General features: G+C 37.7%; 1 protein-coding gene and 1 long non-coding RNA gene across 5 annotated transcripts in view; one reads left to right on the forward strand and one right to left on the reverse strand.

The window, feature by feature from the left end:
* The window catches only part of LOC137196727 (uncharacterized), a 66,798-nt gene that overhangs the window by 38,364 nt on the left and 4,596 nt on the right, over positions 1-23,838 (forward strand). The window lies entirely within an intron of this gene.
* Positions 3,077-23,838, reverse strand: fam204a (family with sequence similarity 204 member A). 4 transcript variants are annotated; one of them, XM_067609533.1, is made up of 7 exons: positions 23,499-23,838; positions 23,180-23,264; positions 22,631-22,661; positions 22,333-22,435; positions 20,580-20,669; positions 6,243-6,352; positions 3,077-6,044 (listed from the first exon to the last, which is right to left on the reverse strand). In XM_067609533.1, exons 1-7 carry the CDS (start codon positions 23,721-23,723, stop codon positions 5,993-5,995), a joined length of 696 nt encoding a protein of 231 aa, XP_067465634.1. In that variant the 5' UTR covers positions 23,724-23,838; the 3' UTR covers positions 3,077-5,992. The 4 variants fall into 4 exon arrangements, with proteins under 4 accessions (XP_067465634.1, XP_067465633.1, XP_067465632.1 ...); XM_067609532.1 differs by having other exon boundaries at positions 22,333-22,438; XM_067609531.1 differs by having other exon boundaries at positions 23,171-23,264; positions 23,499-23,837.

Below are 23,838 nucleotides of genomic sequence, written 5' to 3' on the forward strand. Positions count from 1 at the left end.
CAACTGTGGAGCTGCAGAACATATAGGACTGAACTGGCCTCAGTCCTAGAGGTATACACCATTCATTACCAGCTGGTCTCTCTGATTTCACTTTTCATATGTGGGAAAAGACTTGAGACTCAGATGGTATCTTTACTGATTTAATGATATAATATAATAATATATCTCTAAGCTAATTTCTTTCTAAAAAAAAATTAGGTATTTTGCCACCTTATTGCCTAATTTTTATGGAAAACCTTATGATATCTTCTTTGAAGATGAACCTTTTCAGAAAAATTTGATTTCACAAATGTGTGTGTTTTCTCATGACACTCGATTTGCATCCAGTTGATAAATATTTTAATGCTTATAGACAAGAATCAGGTGTTGAACTCACCACAGTGGTGGAAGGAGGCAATTAAAAGAGCAGGTACTTTGTCTTTCTGTGCCCGATTTTAAATCTGTTCATGATTATACATACAGTAGGGTACATCTAAGCCAAAACAGCACATTGACACTATGAAAATGGCAACAGAGCCTGTTTGAATCCCTGTTTTAGCTACAGCTGTTCCAATGGAGCAGCTTAGTGGACAAGGCAGTAAAATCCAGTGAAATGAACTCCTCTGAGATGTAAAAGTGTGCTTTTATGAGCAGTTTTTTCCCCCAATTTGGTGTTTAGCTTCTCAAACTCAGACCAATAAAACCATTAACAGCTTGATAGTCTTGTGAAATTGCTTTTCTTTCTTATGTTAAGCTTCTCAGGTTCTCTACAAGTCATTCTTTTGACCGCTGTTACAATTAAGACTTCCTTGCTAAGAATAAATTCATTAAATGAAGCCTCTCACATGACAAAAACTCTATAAAACTACAACTTTACTTCCTACATTCTTCACTCTGTTACAATTAAATCTAATAAGTCATGACTTAGACTAGTCTTTAAAAAAAAAAACAAGTTGTTGCTGTCATGGCCGAGCAGTTTTATCTAAAGTAAACTCAGAGGACCGAGCCTGAGATAAGAGAGCACCACATCACCCGTGGCGTTAATGATCGTCCGCTGTTACAACACAAAGACAGTCAAGTAGCAGATAGAGCACAGAAATAATTTAAGCAGTGCTAAGTGGTCTATTGTCATTCAAATGATAAATTATGCTTGGCAGAGGTTTTAGAGTCACTTTTACAAAGCGTTGCTATTGTTTGTGCGGAGACAAGGTTTTAAGGAGTCAGAATGGAGGGAATTACTTGAGAGAGTTTGGAGTTCCTTGGGGTTTGGACACAAATTGGTTCCCTACTCATCGGGCCTGCCCTGACTGTCAGACAAGCCTTCAACATGGCAACACTGGTGCTTACAAAGGACTGTATTGCTCAAAACGACAGTGAAGATCTGGAGTCAACATGGCAGCATCAGTGTTAAAACTACAGTAGAAGTTGGTGGAGAGATGTTTGGATGTTGTTACAGAGGCTTTTAATTCAACGTACCTTACTACTGCACTGTCTTGTTGCAAGTTAACTACAGAATTACCAGTATTAATTGATCAATAACAAGTCTGGGGCAGTTTCTTCCCCACCTCTAATCAAGCCAGCGTTTGTAATTAGCTGCTCTACAGTAGGTGAGTGTTCTTCATATAGGAACGCAGCAATAAATTACCACACAAGCCAGACTTACTGAGGTCTTTCCTGGGACAAATCAAGGTAATGTTAATTACGCCATTAAATTCATTTGCTCAGTGTAAATCCCCCCGGCTGCTCTAGATCACGCTGTGTCCATTCTTAAGATACAAAAGGATTTCATGTCCGAGAGTATGGAAATAAAACCAGGTCACTGTAAGCTGTACAGTGAAGTTCATACACAACAACAAAAGGAGAGGTCTTAACTTAGACATACATTGTTAAATTGCTGTAACACAGGAGATACAATATAAAGAGTACAATAAATAGCTTTAATATTGTGATATATCTCCATGTGTTGCACAAGTTAACCTGGTTGATATTAATTCAGTGGTCTCCTGGTGTTTGTCCTCTTTCTTCAGGTACTTGGCACTGCTTAAGATGTCATTACCTCTGTTGGGACTGTTAAATGGTTCCATAAAGAAAAATGAAATATTCATTAACTTGGTTAATAATTCATTCAGATAAAATTCAATATGTGGTTTGCAGAGTGAAGATGAATGCATAATGAGTGCATGCTCAGCATATTTGTGCTTGAATGTTTTTATTTCACGATAGCAAAATGGAAGAAATTAATTGAAAGTTAATTTTCATTTTTTTGTTCTATAAGTTATGCTAAATGATAAAATAGATGCTTTCCAAGCAGTTTCTCTCTAAGAAACAATTAAGAGGGCGTATAAGTAACCCACATACTACACTATGGTTTTTAATTATAGAAGAAGTGCATTTAAACAGTCTTTATCAAATTGTAAATGTTGTGAGCTTGACCTAATTCACACAGTTTGAGGAAACTGTGTAAAACACTTTGTACTTTGCTTCCCTAAAATTGGAACCATAACCTCTGCTTATCATGTGTCAAAAGCCTGCAGAATGAAACAGTAAATTCATAATTTCATATGAAGTTTTGCCACAACTGAAAATATTCTGTTGCTGTTCCAGATGTCACATCAAAAGTCTCCTGACGCTCATGTCCAGAAACTGTAAGTGTGTACATGTTGCTTCAGTTACTATCAGAGTGGTAAAGTGTTCCCACACCGCCACACTGCAGTGTAAACACTGCTCATCCAAACACTGTCAAACTAATTTCCTCACACCACAGAGGTTCATTTTGGCTTTCAGATGAATCAATTCTTCCTCTAATTATCAATTGTGACACCCATAATCACTGGAAGACTGTTGCGCTGAATAAATGGCATGTCTTTTGTCTTATAATTCTGTGCATCTTGACAAACATGACCCATTAAACAACCCTGTGGCCTTTTTCAAGAGCGATGATTACACTAATTAAAGCTGCAAAACATTTGAGAGGGCTGCAGACGTGCCAGAATTAAACAGGTCATTAAATTAGCCAAGGAATGTGTCAACATCCCCACTGCCTGTCACTCTTACAATATGTCACTCTAGAATGAAAGACTCAAAAATACCTCGTGTACAAAGATGGGCTCATAATTTATTTGATATCACATGTGAGAACTAACTAACTATTTTAGGGCTTACTACCGTGACCTTTAAGGGCAAAACAAAGTTGCTGGACGAATCACATTAACAAAATAGAAAACAACAAAAACAACATTTCACAGTTTGGAAATGATGTTGGTAATGAATCAACATTTTAAGATTTGGTGATTGGTTTTGTTGTCATGTTTTCTTAAAGGTTGTTGAGTTTTCCGTTCTGTTAATTAATTTTCTCTAATGTCTTTTCAATTTAGTTATGGGTTTTATTTTTTAATGTTTTCAGTGTTGTTGTGTTTTAATAAGTTGTTAATGTGTTTTCAAAAATGGTGATTTCTGTTTTGTTAATTAAGTGTTTTGGTGTTTGGTGTTTTAATGTGTTTCGTTCAGTTTTGCTGTATTTTGCACCTCAGGGCCACCGTACAGTAGTTTTTCAATGGGAACAAGTGAAATTTCTAATGTGAAAATGAGAATTCCCCTTAAAAATCTACTGTACCCTAAAGAAGGTAAAACATTTTATATTTTTAACACTGATTGGCTGATAGAGACCTTTATTTATACAGGGAAAATGAGAGCTCACTCTTCTTGCAGGATTGTACAAATAACAAGAGTAACAAGTTGTAGTTACATGACAAACCGCAACATTGCAGCTCAAATTTTATGAACTCCAATGAAAATTTGAACAAAACATAAACAAACATGTGTGAGCTACACCCTGCATTAGGTGTGAGATGTAGCCTCTTTATCAGCTGCATCTCAGCGATCTCTCCTTCGAGTTAATCCTCCTCTAGCTGGTGATAGGAGCAGGTGATAGCGCTGATGTCTTGTTACCAGCAACATATGTTCCCTTTCATACAACAGCAGCTTTCCAACCATTTAATGGGATTGTTGTTGTTGTTTTTTTCCCTCTTTACCCTGGCTCCACACAACAAACACTTTTCCTAGAAGTGGTTCGACATGTGCCCAAGGAATTTGTCTCCGCGTTTCACAACAAATCAGCCTAGGTCAGGGGGCTAAGATTGGCCTCCAGTAACAGACTATTGAAAACAGCTCCTCAACATGACGAGAGGGGAAAGTGGATTTTCCAGCTTAAAAGCAGAATCATCTCTGCTCAAGGCATTATCCTGTGTTCAAAGAGATTAATAAAGTGAGATGCTATTGATACGGCGCCGCGCTGCTCTTGGATCAGTGCTGGTCATGTTCACTGACAACCACTAGTTTTTTTTTTTTTTTAAAAGGCTTTTACCAATGGAAAACACATTCACAGATGCTGTTTTGTAACATTGTAATCCAAGAGCAGGTCAAATTAAATATTACCTTCCTGAAAAGCTTTTGTTTCAGAGAGGTAAAGTTGTTTAGTTTATTATAAAATATGCCACAATCACCTGCATCCAGTCATCCTCTGCAAATGAAACAAACTATTTCGTTGTTCTGGAGGACTTCTCCAGAACTTTCCAAGGCCCCAAAATTCAGCTTCCTTTTGTTCTGTTAATGAAGCATCTCTGATGTTTCCTCACTCCGCAGTCAAGATATATTTTTCATAGCAGTCATCAAAGTGAAGAAATCCCATGTTGTACTTTGATGTGCTTAACACAGTTTTAACTCGCGTCTCATTACAGAGATAATTAATAGTTTAATTAGCACAAATTCTCACCAACTGACAGCTTCTCAGACACACAGTCGTGATTAACTTGAATGTAAAACGATACAAAAATCTTTATTTGCTCAATCCGCCATGTGCATATCTAGCTGTCTTCAGCTGAGGTGTTTTTATATCATCATTTAATTGACTACAAACTTTTACTGCTGATGTTTTGTTAATTTCTCTTCATACTGATTCAGCCTACGCAGCAAAGCGATGAGAATACTCCGCCTCACCAGGGGACAAAGTGCCCAAATATGTGCAATGCAAACAACTTAGGTGGATTAATTTTAATTCTCATTACCTTGAAGCAAAGCAATCATTTTCCATGGTTGGGTAAAAAAAATATATAAGCAAGCATTATGAATAAAAGTAATCATTGTTCTTGGTGCTTTTTTGCATGCTGTTTGCAATTAACACTTCCTGGAATCTGAATGAGCATTTCAGAAGTGTGCGTGTAGCTGCAGAGGCAAACGCTGCAGATCAAAAAAGATCAAAGTAACAGCGAGAGCAATCTGCGCTTTTAGACGAGTTTACAGATGCTGAAGAGTGCTCATCACACAATGAGCGGCGAGTGTAGGCTTCGAGAAACAGCGCGTGCCTCTTGTTCGAGCTGAGAAACAATAGCATGTCTCCCAGCATGGGTGAGGGCCAACAGCAAAGCCTCTGTTTCATGTCTCACACTCCTCCTCCTCCTCCTGTTCGCTTAACTTCCAGTTTACGACTGCTCACAACAGTTTACAGCAGCCAAATTTCATTTTCTACCCACAAATCCTATCGCACATTATCCTGTACATTGCATTAGGGGCCTAATCTTTCCTTTCTCTTCCTCGGCAGAAGAAAGGAGCGCCTTCATGATTAACCCACTTTACAGCAATAAATAAACGCATCATCCAGTAATGTACACCAGATTTAATTTGAAGGGGAAAAAAGGCCAGAATGCTCAGATCACTGAAATGTAATGAAAAATAACACAATGCAGACTCCAATGGGCGCCTTAGGAATTAATTTGAATGCTCCATAATTTTTTCTCTCTCTTGTGCTCTCTGCATGGGGTTTTTTTCCTCAGCCAACTGTGTGACTTTTTCCCCCTCACACACTCTGCTGGTGTGAAGTCTTCAAAATATACAAACAGAATAAAACGAAACAGGATCAGTCCGCCATAAAAAAAAAACAAAAAAACACAAGTTTTATCGAATTAACTTAAAAAAAAAGTAAAAAAATCACAGTCTTTCTCCTTTTCCTCCACGTTTGTCACATGAAGCCCATGTTGCTTTTGGTTTCCCATCGTTTTTTCGCCTCAAACCTGCAACACAGAGAAACATTGAATTATTGAACCCGTTACAAATACACTGAAACTGTAGTCTCTGCATGAGTAATGATTCAAAGTCCAGCTAAGGCAGGCTTCAGCAGCTCTATCTTAACTGCACTTGGAACCAGACAAAGTGCCACACATGGCAGATGTGATGGTAAACATAAGCATGAGGACAGAGAGACGTCGTACCCCCAGGCTATTTGCCTCTTCCTTTTCTGCGCTGCCCTCAAAGCTTCCTCTTCCTGTTTGCGTTGCACAAAGTCACGGCAATCAGCGGCTTGAGCGATTTTCACAGCCAGCTATTTAGAGGCAGACAGAGGAGAGGCCCATTAGAGAATGGAAATCAGTCTGTGGCAAGAAGAGCTTTCTGACTGATGTGTCAGGGTGGCTTCTCGTCAGTGTCTCTGCCGCCTGTGCTGCAGCACATAAAGGCTGTAATATCCTCAAATTTAGCAACTTTTACAAGACATTAGGACTAGTAATCAGGTATAATATACATATGTCAGAGAAAGTAAAGGAAAAAAACAAATGGATCATAAACAGTGTCATTTTTCCCAACAGCAGAGAAACATATATTACATACATGAATATAAATAAGTTAAATATAATGCAGCATGAAGAACCAGCAGCACAAAAACTCTGTTGTAAATGTATTGTGAATAAATGACCCAGCAGGTCTATAACAGGTGTTTTGAAGAGTAATATCAGGAAATGTTACATGTGTACTGAACATATGAAAAAAATATTTCAGAAGTTAAGTTTGTTAACTGCTGGTTCTTTTTGCTCTCCACCTGTATCTGCAGTAAAAAACAATCCCACCTGACACCTGGTGGTTATCATATGAATTTATTTGGATGTACAGATGATGAAAATGTTATAATTCTTCTTATGTCAAAATCAGGTGTACTGTGTCTGAAATGGACATTGAAGCTCAATAATTAGTTGATTAATCACTTAGCTGATCAACAGAAAATGTATTTTGACATTTAATCACTTAAGTAATCTTATAAGGAAAAGTAGCAGAAATTCACAGATTCCAGCTTTTTAAATGTGAATATTTTCTGGTATTAGTCTTCTATGATAGTAAATTGAATATATTTGGGTTTTGGACTGTTGGTCGGTCAAAACAAGCTATTTGAAGACGTCATCTAGGGATCAGGGAAAATGTGAGTATTTTTCATTATTTTAGAAATCAAACGACTAATCAAGAAAATAATTGGCAGATGAATCGATTGATTGCAACCCTAGAGGTCATCCTGTTTTCTCTCCTGCCTCTTGTGTTTTTCTCTAAAAATACAACCTTCCATTCGGTTGTTGTAGATTATAAACAATAACTTGGAGGGTTTTATTTTTAGAGAAATAATCTGCAACACCCAAAATACTGGAAATATCTCTAGACCAGTAACCAGCGAAAAATACAAGAGATAGTGTCGAATATTAGCTACATACATAACATAAAAATGTTACTGGTGAATGTGTATGCGAGTGTATGTTTGTGTGTGTGCGCATTTTGTGTGGGGGGTGAATTGCCCCATAGCTCCATACATTACAAGAGTGTTGTTTTATTCAAATTATTCTAATCTATTTTGCCTTTTGTTTGAGGTGTTTTAAGAGGAAGTCATATTTGAAGCTCCTGGCTTATAGTCTCCCCTGCACATTGTTTCATTTGATTGCTTCTTTTTTCTTGTTTAATGTGCAAATGAAATAACTTAAAAAAAAAAAAAAAAAAACGTTCAGCATTTTGCCATTTTTCCTCCCATCTCAAAAAACGTTGCAATGGCATTTTTCACTCATCACGAGTGTAAAAGAGACTTTTCTGTTTGGAATACTGCAGGCAGTCCCTGAAATCAGAAGTGAAGAGAATGACCGTGACTGCAAGAGGCAAACATTCAAATCCCAGGGAAGACATGTGTGTATTGTGAAGCAGAATAATCCCAATAACCCCAGTCACACAGAAGCACAGGAAACAAAGGGAAAAATCCTGCCTCCTCTGTCACTCCTGAGATAGGTTTATTATTCAAGCAAAGGCGAACTTTGATAAACAACTTGGAACAATTTCACCAAACCTTTGGGTAATTCTCTGTAATATTCAGAGTACAATCAGAGGGGAAGAAGTCTTAAGGTAATGAAGAAATGTGCCACCACTGCGCCACTTGAAAAAAAAAAGACCTGCTAGAAAAAAAAAAAATGTTTCAATTATAATTAAGTGGGATAAACTTTATTAGAAAGACTGAAACTAAAATATCTCCTAATGCATGCTGGGATTAAGCAGGTCAGAGCGAGCAGGCAGGAAAAATTAAACTCTAAAGGCTTTTTATCACCATATTTCAGGAACCAAGGGTGTAAAATGTTCTAATTTGGGATACATTAAAAGCCATAAAGGTCTTTCAAAAAGATTAATGGTACTTTGCTTGGATTTAAGATAAGGGCTTCGGCTGGCTGCAAGTACTGGGCTCCGGCTGGGCCCTCAAGGCATTCATCTATACAGTCACTGGAAGATTTGTGAAAGCGTCTGCATAACCTGAAGCGTACATGCTATGACAGTTCTCCAGTTCTTTGCCATTTTTATAGGTTTTAAATTCCTCAAATAATGTCTTCTAGTCTTAAAGAGAGTTAGAACGGGTGATTGCTTTTACATTTGCAGTAGATCAGCGAGCAGATAATACCACACCAGGGCTTTCCCTGCTCCTTGATGGAGTGGTGTAGGTGCTAAATGCTTCTGAGTGGCTCCGATGCATGCCGAGATTATAAAGCAGACGTTTATTAAATTGTTGACAAATCCGAGAACAGCTCTGTGTTTGCAGAAAATAAAGTCGTTGGCTAAGATGCCTCATTCAGGGAGCAAATCAAATGAAACTGCATGATGCTAAATGGGTTCATTTGGAGATTTACAGTCAGAGATTTTTCTTTTTTCCCAACACGAGGATTACCCACATTAACCTGCTCTTCTGTGGAGGCATTTGAAATGCAAAAGGTCTTGAAAACACGCCTTCCCAAACATTCCCAAAACCAAAATTAAAACCCACTTCCATGCCCCTCATTTCCACCTCTTTTAAATTCAGAACATAGCCTTTACTACATTTAAAGCATTGAAGGTCTTTCATTTTTTTCATTTTTTTATCAGTTTAGTCTACAATCCCTGATTGTCTTTACTGGGGCTCAACATTAATGTCAACCAAGTTACCTAGGAGACAGAACAGATCAAAGAGACAAAAAAAACCCTCAAATGTCTGATTAATCAAGCCTGCAAACAGCTTATTTCTTTTAGCCTGCATGCAAGTATGAAAATGAGATTCCGAGAGCAGTACATTGTGCAGATTTGTTCATTCTTATCTGAACAAAGCCAGCGGCAGCTTATTTCATGGATCACTGGCACTGTCAGCGCTGTGGCGCCGAGCAGGTGACGGCTCCTCTTTCTGTGGCGAGAACAAAATTAGCAAAAAGTCGGCACAAATTAGCCTCTCATATTTTCAGTAATATGACATTATTTTTCATTTACTTTTTTGATCCACTTTTCAGGATCCCCCCCCCCCCACCCTCCCCCCTCCCTTTGCGTGCGTCTTAGTGCCAAATCCTTTCACATCAGAGGCTGGTGAAAAATAAGAATGAGAGTACAAAGCTGGAATAAAGGCAGGAAACCTCCTGCATTCTTTGTTTATGTGGCTCCTAAAAGGCGATTCTTCCCACTACACCACATATTAACGTACAATTAAGTGTCCATCACAGCCATGTTTCTGTGCCTTGTTTCTCTCTCTTGTGTGGCCTGTGCACAGCCCTGTTAAAAATAAGGTTTATTCAGAGGATTAATACTCTGACCTTTGGAAGATTTGAAGGCAAAAAAATTCATCGTGCACAATGCTGGCACTGCAGCAGCAGCAGCTTAAGGCCACTAGGAGGGTTAAGTCAATAGTACCGTTTTCTGTTCATTCATGTTTGGGTCGTCATGGAGATTCAAGTGGAGACCCAAACATGGGGCCTCAATACGATTTAAAAAAAAACCCAACATAGCTGCTGAGAATTACACACAACAAACCAAGTCTATCTTAATAACAGTTTCACGCTCTGTCTTTTCTGTTGCATCATTTCTCAGGTGTTTGATGAATGAAAGAAGCGTTAGGAAGTCTTTATGAGCAGTGCAGGGTTGACAAAAACACTGTCGCAATTAAATGGCAAGTGCAATAGACAATAGCTGAATGGAAGATGAGAAAAATGCATCTCCGTGTGGATAAAGTGTTAAAGCTCCTATTAACAATATGAAATAAATGATGGCTTTAAGGAAGAAATGGCCTTAAACCCATTCATAAATTTCCTATCCAGGAAGCCTCTTCCAATTAAAACGTGTGAGAGGTGGATTAACAAGGGCTATATGGCTTTGCCTCGCTAAATCACCTCCCCGAGCTGCTCTGCTGCATTTGACGTGTAAACGATTAATGACCAGCCTAATTCCCTTATCACACTACCTTAATGCCTAAATAATGTGGCCTTAGTCAACTTTGGAAAGCAGGGCTATATAAGAAAGGAATGAATATCAGATTAGCCAGCTCGTGTGTTATTTCAGCATAATTTCTTCAGACTGAGGCGGAGGAGCGAGAAAAATGTGTTTCTGGCTGCAAAGCCTCAGTGTTGCAGCAACACTGGGAAGGTCAAAAGATCAGGAGATCAATCAATACCACCCATATCGCCTTAAAAAGGAAGTGATACAACGTTTCATTCAGCTAGTCCATTCTGAAATCTCAAATGTAAAGTAATAGACTGAAGTAAACACACAGACATAAGACAACAGATGTGACAGTGATTCACAACATCACCTGCTGTGAGCATACAGACCTCAAGGGTTACAATCTCTGATTAATTGTTTATCAGAATAGTTGCTGATTAATTTTCTGTTGATTGCAGTTATGGAGGAAGTATTCAGATCCTTTCTTTTAGTAAAACTAGCAAAGCCACACTGTAAAAATACTCTATTACATGTAACAGTCCTGCATTAATTGTGTTACTTAAGTATTATTAGAAAAAATATACTTAGTATCAAAAGTAAAGTACTCAATGCACAAAAATGGCCCCTGTGACTGTTAATCATTAGATTAGTCATCCTGATGCAAGCCAGTTTTGAACTGTGCAAGCCAGTTTTGAACTGTTTTACAAAGTATTACAACTAATGGTTATTTTTTATTATTGATTAACCTTGTTCAACCAATAGTCCAAATCCAAGAATTATCCAGTTTACCTTGATTTAAGACAAGGAAAACAGCAAAGCCTCACATTTGAAAAGCTGGAACCATGAGATGTTTGGTATTTCTGCATTAAAAAGGATTTAAACAATTAATCAGTTAACAAAATAGTTGCTGATTCATTTTCTGTTGATCTGTTTTACTTACATGCCACCACGGGACGACCGGCTGATAACCAGACTAATCATAGCAGCTCTGCTTGTGACTTTGTTTGTCATTTATATCTCAGATGACAGTTTCAATACTAAATTCATTAACAGCAAAATCGCTGTTAAACAATATGTAATGTGAAGGTAAAAACAAGTACAATATGTCATTATTTCCATGACAATGCTAAGTCCAAATATACAACGTGCACGTTCCACCCTTGTACATCCTCAAACTGTTCCCTCGAAAGTTTATCAGTCTTTCATGGGGCAGCCTCGTAAGAGCTTTTCGTAATCTTGCCACCACTTTGACAAACAGAATTACATGGCAAGCAAAAAGAGAGCCACTCCAGGGAGGGCACAGTAGAACAGCAATGTCTCCATTTCTCTTCTAGTAATCTGATGCTAGATACACATGACATGTCATCTTTAGGGAGTAGACAAAAAAAAAATCTCCGAAAGTTCGCCTGCTTTGTGCACATTCCATTATCTCGCCTCTTCTGAGTAGGGTAGGCTTATTAGCCAGCTTTGAACCCACACTTACAATAATATGACATCAACAGTTTTATAAGCTAATTAGAAAAAACAGTTTAATTAATGAGTGACTGGCAATAAAATGGCAATCATGAAAAAAGAAACCGAGGGTGCTAAGCTTCCACTACCACCAATTAAGGCCTAATTACAAACAAATTATATATGTGTTTTGCTGTGGGCTTTAATTTAAAAAAAATGGCTTTAATTAAAAGAGAAAACATGCTAATTAATTAAACAGCACACAAATCTACATTGAAAAGTATGCTTTGTCTATCAAGTAATTAATGAAATACAATAATCCCAAATGAGATTCCCAGGCATTTGATAAAAGCTTAGTACCCATTTCAAAATCCATTTCAAAATTAATGGGCGAAAATTTAATGTGAGTCATCCAGAGATACAATAAAAGTTCATTCAGTGATAAATTGCTTATGCTGAAGGAAAAATGAACAAAGAGGAGAGTTTCCCTGAACTCTTTGCGCGGTGGCCTGGGGGGCTTGCAGGGGAGACGGAGTCAGCCTCGTACTCTGATGTGGGGCGGAGGAAGTCAAAATCTGATAAGGCCCACTTTCCACAAAAGCGCTGCTCATTAATTTTTTGATTACAAACACGGGCATGGCAGGGAGAAGGTGGCGAGAAGAAAAAAGGTGTTAAATAACATAAATATCATGAAACACTCTTAGTTCAGCTCTTTGTTTCGACTAAGCCACCATGTCTCCTCCGACAAAATGCCACGCCACCTTCGTTTCACAGCATTTAAGCGAGGGCTTTCCGAAGGGTAGATTTCAAGGACAGTGGGGCTTTTCCTTTCAGCTGCTGCTTCCACTGAAATCTGAGATGGAACATAATGAGGGATATTATACCCGTCCCCATGTTCAAACGCTACAAAAACCATAAATGGCTCTGGCTAATACATATTCATGTTCTTAATAACTGTATATGGAGTGATCTAAATATTAGAAGGGAGCAATTTAGACTGATCAGGTTAATTATACTCAATACTTTGAACCGTGTCTAAAGAAAGACCCACCACCCAAAGGCCATCAAGAGAGCAGGAAGCCACTGGTCCAATGGGACTTCAAAAAGCAGGAACAGTCCAGTTAACTGTGACACAAATTTTCTGCAGCCACCAAAAGGGTGTCAAGCAATCAATTAAGAATCTAATACAACACAGGCACTAAAAGACCAGTAACTGTATGCACTATTCAACATCAACAGGACATGATTCCATCCTATAAGACAACATTTACAGTACCAATTGTTTGACATCTTTCATTGAAAAATGGCAGATGCAATGGGGTTAGAGAGAAACTGGAAATACTGCCTTGTGGTTGTATGCCTCCGCCAACTAGTCAAGTTGCAGTGCACATCATGTCTGTTAAGACCCATATAATATTTGTAGTGAAAACGTAAAAGGAATCTAATAAAAGGTATTAAGTGCATTTTCCTTGTATATGTTTACATGTTTGGCCAATAAAGCTGATTCTGATAATACACAAAGTGGTCGCCATGACAGTAGACGATGCTTCAGATATGGATGTTACTGCAGAGAAGCTACAAATTCTAAAACATGGATGCTTCACACACATCTTCAACCCAGCAGCACAGAAGATCTAAATAATCACCACAGTTTCAAGGTGGGCACCAAGATTAGTGTCACTAATTCAGTGTCTGACCAAATGTGAAATATGGTCACAATTTCCCCTTCTGTCTTTGTATGAATTCTTGAGTTATGGCCAAAAACGTGTTTTGTGAAGTAACAGTGACCTTGACCTTTGACTACCAAATTCTAAACAGTTCATCCTTGAGTCCAAGAGGATGTTTGTGCCAAATTTGAAGAAATTCCCTCAAGGTGTTCCTGAGATATCAAGTTCACAGGAATGGGACAGACAGGGTAGACGGTTAGACAGCCTAAAAACATAACGTCTCTGGCCACAGCTGTAACTGGCAAAAGAAAACACTAAAAAGTGCTACTGCCAGTTAAACTCTTTCTCTCTGACAGAGCAACAGCAGGTTACTAGCAGATTTTAGGTCATGGTGGACGCCGTGGGCTAGCAGGATATTCATCTAGCTTTGGTATAAATTTGTAGTCATCTCAATTTTAGCTTTCAGCATCTATGCAGACTCAGAGGATTGTGGGATGTTAACTACTGTAATCATAGAGTTCAAAAGTGCATGGAGAAGACGTGAACAGTCTCTTCAGAACAATAGTGAATCTCCTGGGCTAGATATCAAAGGTCAACATAAACAGTAAACACTCCAAACTGTTCAAAATCAGGTAAGTCTGAGATGTTCTCATCTTTCATAGTGCCTCAAAATATTGAACTAAATAGATTAAAAAGAAAAATATTGCAATATAATGTATGTTCTTCTTTGTTTGTAGTATCATTTGCAGTCCCACATCTTTCCTTCTCGTTCGAGAGAGGCCAGCAGCCATGCAACATACTTTTTATTTTTCATATTTCTCAGCTCCTCATAAAATGGACTTAACACCCCCTATTGTGACAGACAGAAGATAGTTCCTGTTTTGAAGTGGTAATGCCACTCTAATAGCTGTGATGAGTAATATGGGGGAACTGTAAGCTCTAACATGGTGTGACGGTCTTTTGTCGTGAAATATACTCACTTACTCTATATAAAGTACAGCTCCTCGCTGTTTCAAAAGACCTCAGTTGCTCTGTTTTATAAAGAGAAAAAAAGAGCGAGGGAGTAATTATTTGTTGTAAGGATGATGTTGAATGAAATACTATAACAAGAGGGTGGATTAGTGTGACAAAGAAAGTACTGTAATGTAGCTAAGTGTAAAGTCGACAAAGCAGGTTTTGCCTTTCTGAGCTGATATTTATCGTCTTTATTTAGGGTACAGTGCTGAGAAAAGACAACAATACGAATTCTCTCTAAAAATGGCATACAAATGATCATTATATGTTGTGATGTAGTGCTACATTTCTATTGTTAATGTAGTACGAATTTAGAGTTTGCCCTTGTTGTGCTGAATAATAGAATCAGGTTCAATATGGACAATGAGTTATATACATTCATGGTTCTAATCGACCTTCAAAAGGCATTTAATCATTCAGTTTTATGCAATAAACTGGAGGTTACTGCGTGGTACACCTTAGTGGTTAGTTGGTTTACATCATACCAAAGTAATCCTACTCAGTATATAGATTTTAATGGCACATTACCAGATCTGGGGTGGTCACATATGGCATTCCACAGGGATCTATCTTAGGACTCTCTCTAATGTAAATGATATGAAATCTACAGTTGATTGTGGATAACATATGAGTAAAGAAATTACAAAATTGAGTACATTGCTAGTGGACAATAGATTTTCACTACTTTAGGGCATGACTGAAACTATTTTATTGACCTCAAATTGTAAACTTGCTCAGATCAGATTTCTTAATGTCACCTGCAATGGAGTCACAATAAAAGCCCACAGCATATTAACCAACTTAGGTGGGTTACTTGCTCAAAATGTGAATAAGAAAAGAAATAAGAAAGAAATGTTACCTACAATACGATACAATTACACTATGCTGTGATTGCTATTACCATGGTCTATCTAAGCAAGGACAGGCCCAATCGCAGATTGAATAAAATATGATACATTACATATTTGATTACAATAAAATAACCCATTAAAGTATTGGATATTGTAAATCACTAAAGTTGTTATCAGTGCTAACAGGGTTCAGTATTTAGCAGCAAGTGCCATGTGTAAATGCCTAAATGTCCATGAACCAAGATATTTACAAGTGTTTGAACAACCTGCACAAGTATAATACTATGCAAAGTTAAAATTCATACATATGGTTCTTTTGAATCTAAATCCTTTCATCGTGTGGGGGCAAAAAAATGGAACAGTTTGCCAGATAATGTGAGATACTCAGAATCTATTCCAGTTTTTAAAAGCAGGTGTAGAAAGTTTTCAATTAAGGAAATTGAATAAGTTAAATTACAAATTGAGAATTTGTAATTTATTTATTAAATATGGGTAAATGTATTAGTATTTTATTAAAATCTACAAATTGTATAATGAGTAATATTGTATGTACTATAATTACATCTGCATGTCACAACTTTCACACAAGTCTGCACAGGCACAGCAGTCTTTGTCGTGATTTGGGTCAGACCAAGACCATTATGGAAACAAGTTACATTAACCTTTAGTGTTTTTGTCCTGAGTTACGCTTCAATTTTATATATACCACCTTTTTTGTGTTACAGTATATACTATTTATGGTTTGTTACATTGTATGCTTTGTGTTTCTGCATGTCCAGGTCCTATGTTGGATTGAATATATGTCTTTTGTTGTAATTATGAATATAAGTGTGTTATGTGTAGGTTGTTTGTGACAGAATAAAATCAGACCAAACCAAACTAATTGTAATCAATACATTACAAATTTCCCTGTAGGTCACACTTCTCCTTAGATGACATAGGAAGCTCCATAGTGCTTTGTAGGTCTGATGCATTATCACCTTCCTGTGCTTGCTCATATAAGCAGGAATAGCTGCAAAATCAATCTGTCAAATATGAGCTGCTGGATGCTATCACGTCTCCTGACAAGGCTTTGGGCTGTTCATACTGTATGTGTCAGTCACTCAATGTTATGCTAATTACAGAATTAATTAGCCTATATGCAACTTGCAGCAGTTTAGAATAATGTGCAGTAATCAAAGGATGGAGACCCCGTCTTCTTAATTGGAGGACTTGTACCTTAATCTACTGAACTACTTGGAATACTTTAGAGGCAAGAAGCTTTTCACATTATTTCGTGTCTTCTAAAGCTTGTGAAAAGAAATCTAAACATGCTGAGAAGGATCAACAGACATCTTTATGAGAAAAGAAACTATGCTATCTGCACAGTTTAAAGGAATACGTTAGGGAGCTTTGTTTAAGCAATGTAGACATTAATAATACTTTGTTACCTAAAAAGGGGATGGGATTTCTTTGCTACATCTTCGGGGGCGTTAATACTTTCACTTAAAAACGAAGGATGTCTTCATGAATTCATCTAAAACAAAGACTTACAGCCTTGGGAAATATTTTAAAAGTGTAACGAGAATAAAAAACCTCAACCTGCAATATCCGAGCAGCGTGTTTCAGAAGTTTGACAGATGAAAGAGCACATATCTCAGAATTTGTAAGGAGCCTTCAAAACAGGTTTTTACCAAATTGTTTTAATGTTCAGATTAAAAAGAAGAAAGTAGAGCAAATGGAAATCATTAATTGATTTGAGGGAGCTCAAAACAAACATTTTCGTCTTATAAAAGGGGGGATACTGACAGCAAGCTTTCTATCTTCCTTCCCTTTGCTTTGAGGAGATAAGTGGGAAACCGTTAGATTGAGGATGAAAATACACAGAAATATTGTCATCCAACATGTACCAGCGTTTTCTTTACAAAACAATGCCTAGAGGGACAAACAGGCCTCTTTAGTTCTTCACAGCTGTCGGAATGCTTTTGCATTTTTTGAGAAGAAAACCTGTTCCTATTCTCTCAGTGAAAAGCTTGCCACAATCATGTCTTGGTGTTATGACCATAAACAAATTAAACATCTAAGCCATTCCGTACCAAATGAGCCACTCAATTATAACCCTGAAATTGATTCTGGCCACAGCGGGGATTATTGATCCTCTAAATGTTTGTCACAGTGCTGCTGTCAAAAGTGAACAGGAGTGCTGTAAACAAACACGTTGGTCTTAATGCTATCTGCATTACAGGCTGCATCGTTTAAGATATACCATAATCCTTTCTATCTGATTCAGAATCTGTCAAACATTTTGGCTTTTAGCACTTCTCTTCATGCTTTCCATGTAATCAGGACTTCCTTTATTTAGAAGTGAATGGTATAGAACTTTACGTCATCTAGGTTTTGGGGATTTCAAAATGGTCAATTCACTACTCCCATAAAATGAAGTTATCACTGCTAAACAATGAGCGCTGGATGCCAGACTGCTGTCACGTCTCATCACGGTTCTGGCAAGACGTGAGGCAGGTGCCAGGGAGGCGAGAACCTCGGCTCAGGCTAAAACCAATCCACCGGCGCTCTAAGAAGCTTTCTGAAAGTACAGCGCAGGTGCCACTCACAAGGGCTTTCATTTAACTCCCTCATATTTGACCACTCTGCTCGCAGTTAAGATGAGAATATGAAGGGCTCTGATGCCGCACACTAATGTCTATTACACACTGGAGATACCGGGGTCATGTATGTAATGCCAATCCAATGAATAGTACAACCAATTTTTTTCAGTTTTAAACACAGTTCTTTGTTTTTAGAGCCTACTTATTCATGAAAGAAGGTGAGATTTCCCAGGAAAAGATTTGCTGAGAGTTAGGGCTGCAACTAATGATAATTTCCATTATTGATTAATCTGTCTTTTTTTTCTTAATTAATTAATTAGTCATTTGGTCTTTAAAATGTCAGAAAATAATGAAATATGTCAATCACTGTTTCCCAAAGCCCAAGTGCAACTGAAAGTGTCTTCTTTTGTCCCAACCAACAGCCCACAACCCAAAGATATCACGTTTACAATCACAGAGGACTAAAAGACCAGAGAATATTCACATTTAAGAAGCTCAAAAAACAATTATGAGATTACTATAAAAATAGTTGTTGATTAATTTTGTCAATTGACTAATCAAATAATCAACTAATTGTTGTTAATAGAGCTAATCTAAACTCTACTGGTGTATAAAGACCTTTTTTTTCAAAAAGCAGGACTAAAATCTCCTGCAAACACACATTCCGTGACCTGTTTATAGTCTGTGGTGTCAGTTCTTGCTGAACATCATCTTTTTGGTCTGAATTTCAGATAATCACAGATGTTTTTTCCTGTGATTTCTGATTCACTGCAGTTGCAAAGTGGTTGTGGAATTAAAATTAATTTTTCCCATAGACAATGTTACATGATTCATAGTTGGAACGCTTTTTAGGGATTAGAAGAGCACGAAACCATTACAGTTGAATCATAAGTGCAAAACAAACAACTTCTTCAGAAAATATATGGTTCTTTGACAAACGTCAAAGTGTAAGACTGTGATCATAAAAAACGTTAGATGAAAGAAGTTAACTGAAAGAAGATGACTCCCAAGGTGCATTTCAGTAAGAAACATCCAATCACAGAGCTTAAAATTCTGTTATGTGCGCCACTAAAAGCAGGCAGCTGTTAAAGATTATGGTGTTGAGAAAAATGATAATATAACTTGCTGCTTTATAGAGAGAAGAATAGTTCAATATTTTGGGAAATATGCTTATTCACTTCCAGGAAGTGAATTAGATAAGAATATTAATACCTCATTCATGTGTGTACACTAAATATAAAGCTAGAGTCAGCAGCCATTTAGCTTAGCTTAGCATAAAGACTGTAAACAAGGGGAAACAGCTAGCCTGACTCTGTCTAAAGAACTACAACCCCCTATCAAATGGTGAATTGTTGTTTTTACACTTTTGTTTTTGTATGGAATTAATAAACATGATATAACATGTTAATTAGTAAGCTTTACATGAACTGCTAGACATATTATTTTACCTTCCTAAAGAGCCAGTCAAGCTGTTTCCAGGGAAGCTAAGCTAAGCTAACCAGGTGCTGGCTCTAGCTTCAAATGCACAGACATTAGAGTGATATTAGTTTTGTTATCTAACTCTGCCAGAGAGAGAAAATAGTATTTCTCAAAATAACAAACTATTGCTTTAAATTAATTCACTTTTAGATTCTCCTGTCGATTTTGCATGAATTGAATTGTTCACAACTGCAACAACAAAATGTATTGAATTCACTATAAGTCTGCTGCACACCTCTGACTGCTGGGTTCTTCAGACCTGCCTGATGCAAAAAACACATAGCCATAACATAAACCTATAGGATCATTACATTATCCTGGAGACTGCTGTGTTTATATGTTGGGTAATATTGAGAATAACATGAAAAGAAAAATTTGAATAGGAATTCAGAGTGGGGAAATATACCTCCATAAACAGCTGCCCCGCCCACTTCGCAACTCTATTGCAATCCCAGACCAACGAGGAGCCTGCAGTATGTTACATGTTTGTGTTGCCGCTATTACAAAATGAAAAAGCTTATGGGATGCTGTGAGCAACATGCATCATGAAACAAAGAAGTTTAACTTTGATGCTCAAAGTACGGCAATTGCGCCAGTGGAGAAGTAACACCGCAGCTGTATGTCTTTTTAACACAATTATATGTGTGTGTGGGCTACATTTTATGCTAAATTAGTTTCAAACCACTTGATCCTTGATGCCTGCCAAGGCGGTTAGTTACAAAACTTCAGGCACTGCATTTAGGGACATGTACACTTCAAAGGTATGAAACTCTTACCTGGAGAATGATTTAACAGTTGGCTTGAAAGCAATGTACTCTTCATTAAAAAGCAGAGCCAAAAGTCCTTTAGACACTGCAGCACTTCAAAACTAAGGGGAGGGCTTTCCATTAACTCAATGGAAAAGGGCTGCAGGACTGAATGGTGGGTGTCTGCGTGTGTTTTTGTTCCTCTATGTCTTTGCAGCAGAAATGGCCACGGATCCATTAGCCTGATTTGTCACAGCAGGAACACCCCAAAGATCTCTTATCAGCACAACGTACCTCTCGAGTGGCGAGTCTGTCGCTCATCTCCTCCGCCTTTGCAATGTCCCCTTCAGCTATGGCCCTCTCTATGCTCTTTTCTAGGCCGGACTGCAGAAGAGGGAAAAAAAAAAATCAGCTTCTTCTTTTTTTTTTTTTTTTTTTTTTTTTTGGAAATAGGGGTAGAGAGAAAAAAAAAATCAAAGAGTAACTTCAAAAGTCCCCAGGGCCTTATTTTTAATATGATTGCCATTACTACAAATATGTAGATTTCCCTTCACAAATGAAAACCTTTTTGATTGGATATTAGTGGGGAAATCTTAGAAATGCTACAGGAGATTACCAAACATAAATGTGACTCTTTAATTACACATTTCCATTACAGGCCTAAGCAGAGGGGGGTGTGCGGAGAGGCCCCCGGTTACTGATGGCAAGGCAGTTCTGCTGTGATGAGCCTATCTGAGGAAGCGCGGCACCAGATTTCTTCAGCCTCCGAAATTTCATGATGCTAAAAAAAATGCACTGGAAAGAGGCTGTAATTATGAACTGGTCTCCTCTGATGTATTGTTTGAGGACCTCAGCTGTAAAAGTACAAGGACAATACCATCAGGCTTAAAAATGCAGGATTAGTAAGTTTGCTAAAGGATGTGTTGTACATCCTAAAACTGTTTTTTCTCATAACTCTGGTTGCCCTGTCTTTATTTTTTCTTCATATAGTTTCATTATTCTGCATATATACTGAGTCTGACACTGATACAACCTGACTTGTGATCTCAATTATCTTCCATTGCATCTCATAAACAAAATTCAAACTGAGCGACCGTCATCCTTACTGCCATCAAATGTGTTTTGAGGTCACTGAAGAAAACGCTGTTAGCAGATAAAGTACTGACATCTCTGTGAAAGCCTTTTTCCTGAAGTGACTGTGTGCCAGAGTTGGCAGAATTAAAAGAAATATGATATATTAATTAGAAGGAACTGCATTTGAGGGATGAAGGACCCCTCATTATGTCGATCTGACAAGTTCTGTTTCATTCAGCTTGTTAATCATTTCTTTATCCTTTCATAGTTGCCCTTTTCAGAATGAGGCTAAAATCAGCAAAAATTCAATTTTATGCTGCTCTGAGAAAAAATTAAGCACAAAATACTCCAAAATAATCATTAAAAGGATTTCAAATTGAAATGAGAACAGTTTCCATTCACTGGGTCAGCTATAATGTTCATCAAGCTTGCAAATATTTTGCTTCATTGGCAATTTGCATGCTCTTGCATTAAAATATTCATTCATCTTTAAATGGAGAAATGTATTCAAATGAAAGAAAGTTTAGTTTTAATTTTTTCAATGAATTCCACAGAAGTAGGAGAACCTGCCCATTTGTTATCTCACCATTAATCTCAATGTTCTAGCTGCAATCAAAGAGTCTGTATCAGGTGCTCTAACCCTCTATTCTTCTGTCAAGCTAAATTTTGGTTTTCATTAGGATTTGTACAACGGAAAAACCTGCATCTCACTTTAATCTCAACCACACAAGAAAGGAGAGTCCCCCTAATCTTATCACTAAATGTAGCTGAACATAATCCTTAATATTCTTCTCAGTGTCAGGCTGAGTTACCATAAGGATTCTTCTAATCCATATGTCATATCACATAAAACAATGAGAGGATACAGTGGCACGGAAACACAAGGGATGTGAAGGTGTTATTAACTGCTACGACAGACACAGTATTAAAACCTCAGCAGAGAAGTTGGAAGGCAGGCAGGAGTCTTTGTTACCTTCGGAGGAGGTTTAGAACACGCAGGGGGATGAAATCGATCATTTACACCAAAATACTGCTTAAGCCCATCCCAGGGCTTCTCCTGCTCCTCCTGATGCTGACTGCTGACAGAGAAAATGGGTTTTAATGTTCATTGCATGTGCACCAACACTGTTTTCAAGCAAACTATATTTATAACTTCAATAGACTGTCTGTCCTATAACTGGACTCAATGTTAACTGAATGTTGGCATTTTTCACAAACTAGTTGAAGCAATTTTATTGTATAAACTGTAACTTCCTATAACATTTTGTTACCTTGTTTCTGCAGGTTCTTCACTGTCTGTTCCTGTTGAATGACATAAGAGACACAGTTAAAGGCTTATAGGATTCTTTGATAAAAATAAAATTAGCATCAGCCAAACACAAGTATTCCACTATTACATGTGTGCAAATGGTATGCTCTAATATATAGTAAGAGGATGACCCAGGGTTCTGGTGTGGGTAAGGATGAGTATCATTTATCTTTGCTGTCTGTTTATCTAAAAGATTGATTAAAATACCTTTGTCCACTTAATTTTACACATACTAACACACGTACTACAATCTTTATGAATCAATATCAATGAAACACACAGTATCCAGCATTGAATTTCCACTGGACATGGTTTCCACGACCTCTGCTCTGTTAATGTCATCAAGAAAAATTAAAATATAATGATAACTCTCAGGAGGAATTATTTCACATAGCAAATGCTATTATATTCAGTTTGACAATTGTTTAGGTCATCATCTATAAACTAAAATGATCTAGAGACCATGTGTCAGGATCAGCTGTGATGAACCCTGCTGTATTACCAGTGACACCTTTCTTGTGTCTTCTTTTTCTTCTTCTTGGGACCTTCATTGTCTTCATCACCTCATCTTTCTTCTTCCGCAGATTGTGGAATTTCTTGAACACAAAACACAAACTGAATTTAAAAGAGCACCACAACCTCTGATCTCCTACTGCTGTATATTTATTATGTGATGACACACACACACACAGTCATTAATGACATTTTGTTGGTGCAGTTTCATGCAGGGCTGGGGATCCAGCAGAAATGGTAAACAACAGGCAGCAGTAGCAGCAGTACACTACAGTAACTAGCCTGTAGCATCACAGGATGACTGCAAAACAACATACTTGCCACATTTCCTGGGATATACCAGGCAGGCTGCTTGTCGCGGATTCATAGTCTGCATCACTGACAGTGTGACTGGACTGTTCCTCCACCATTGAGCCAGTGTTTCCCCCGACAGAGCTCCACTTTTCAGCAGAGCTCTCACACTTTTCACCCTCTCTCTGCTCCTCGTCATCTGGACTGAGGTCATCTTCTGTTAAACCCTTAGGCAGGAGTCCACTATACATACCAAGTTTGACCGTTGCGATTAGGTTAAACGGCAATTATTCATTTAATAGGGGTGGGAGGGTGTGGGGGACGAACAGAAATTACGATATATTGGATATTTCGACAGCGGTCGGT

Source organism: Thunnus thynnus, chromosome 14 (assembly GCF_963924715.1).
Source record: "Thunnus thynnus chromosome 14, fThuThy2.1, whole genome shotgun sequence".
NCBI lineage: Eukaryota > Metazoa > Chordata > Actinopteri > Scombriformes > Scombridae > Thunnus > Thunnus thynnus.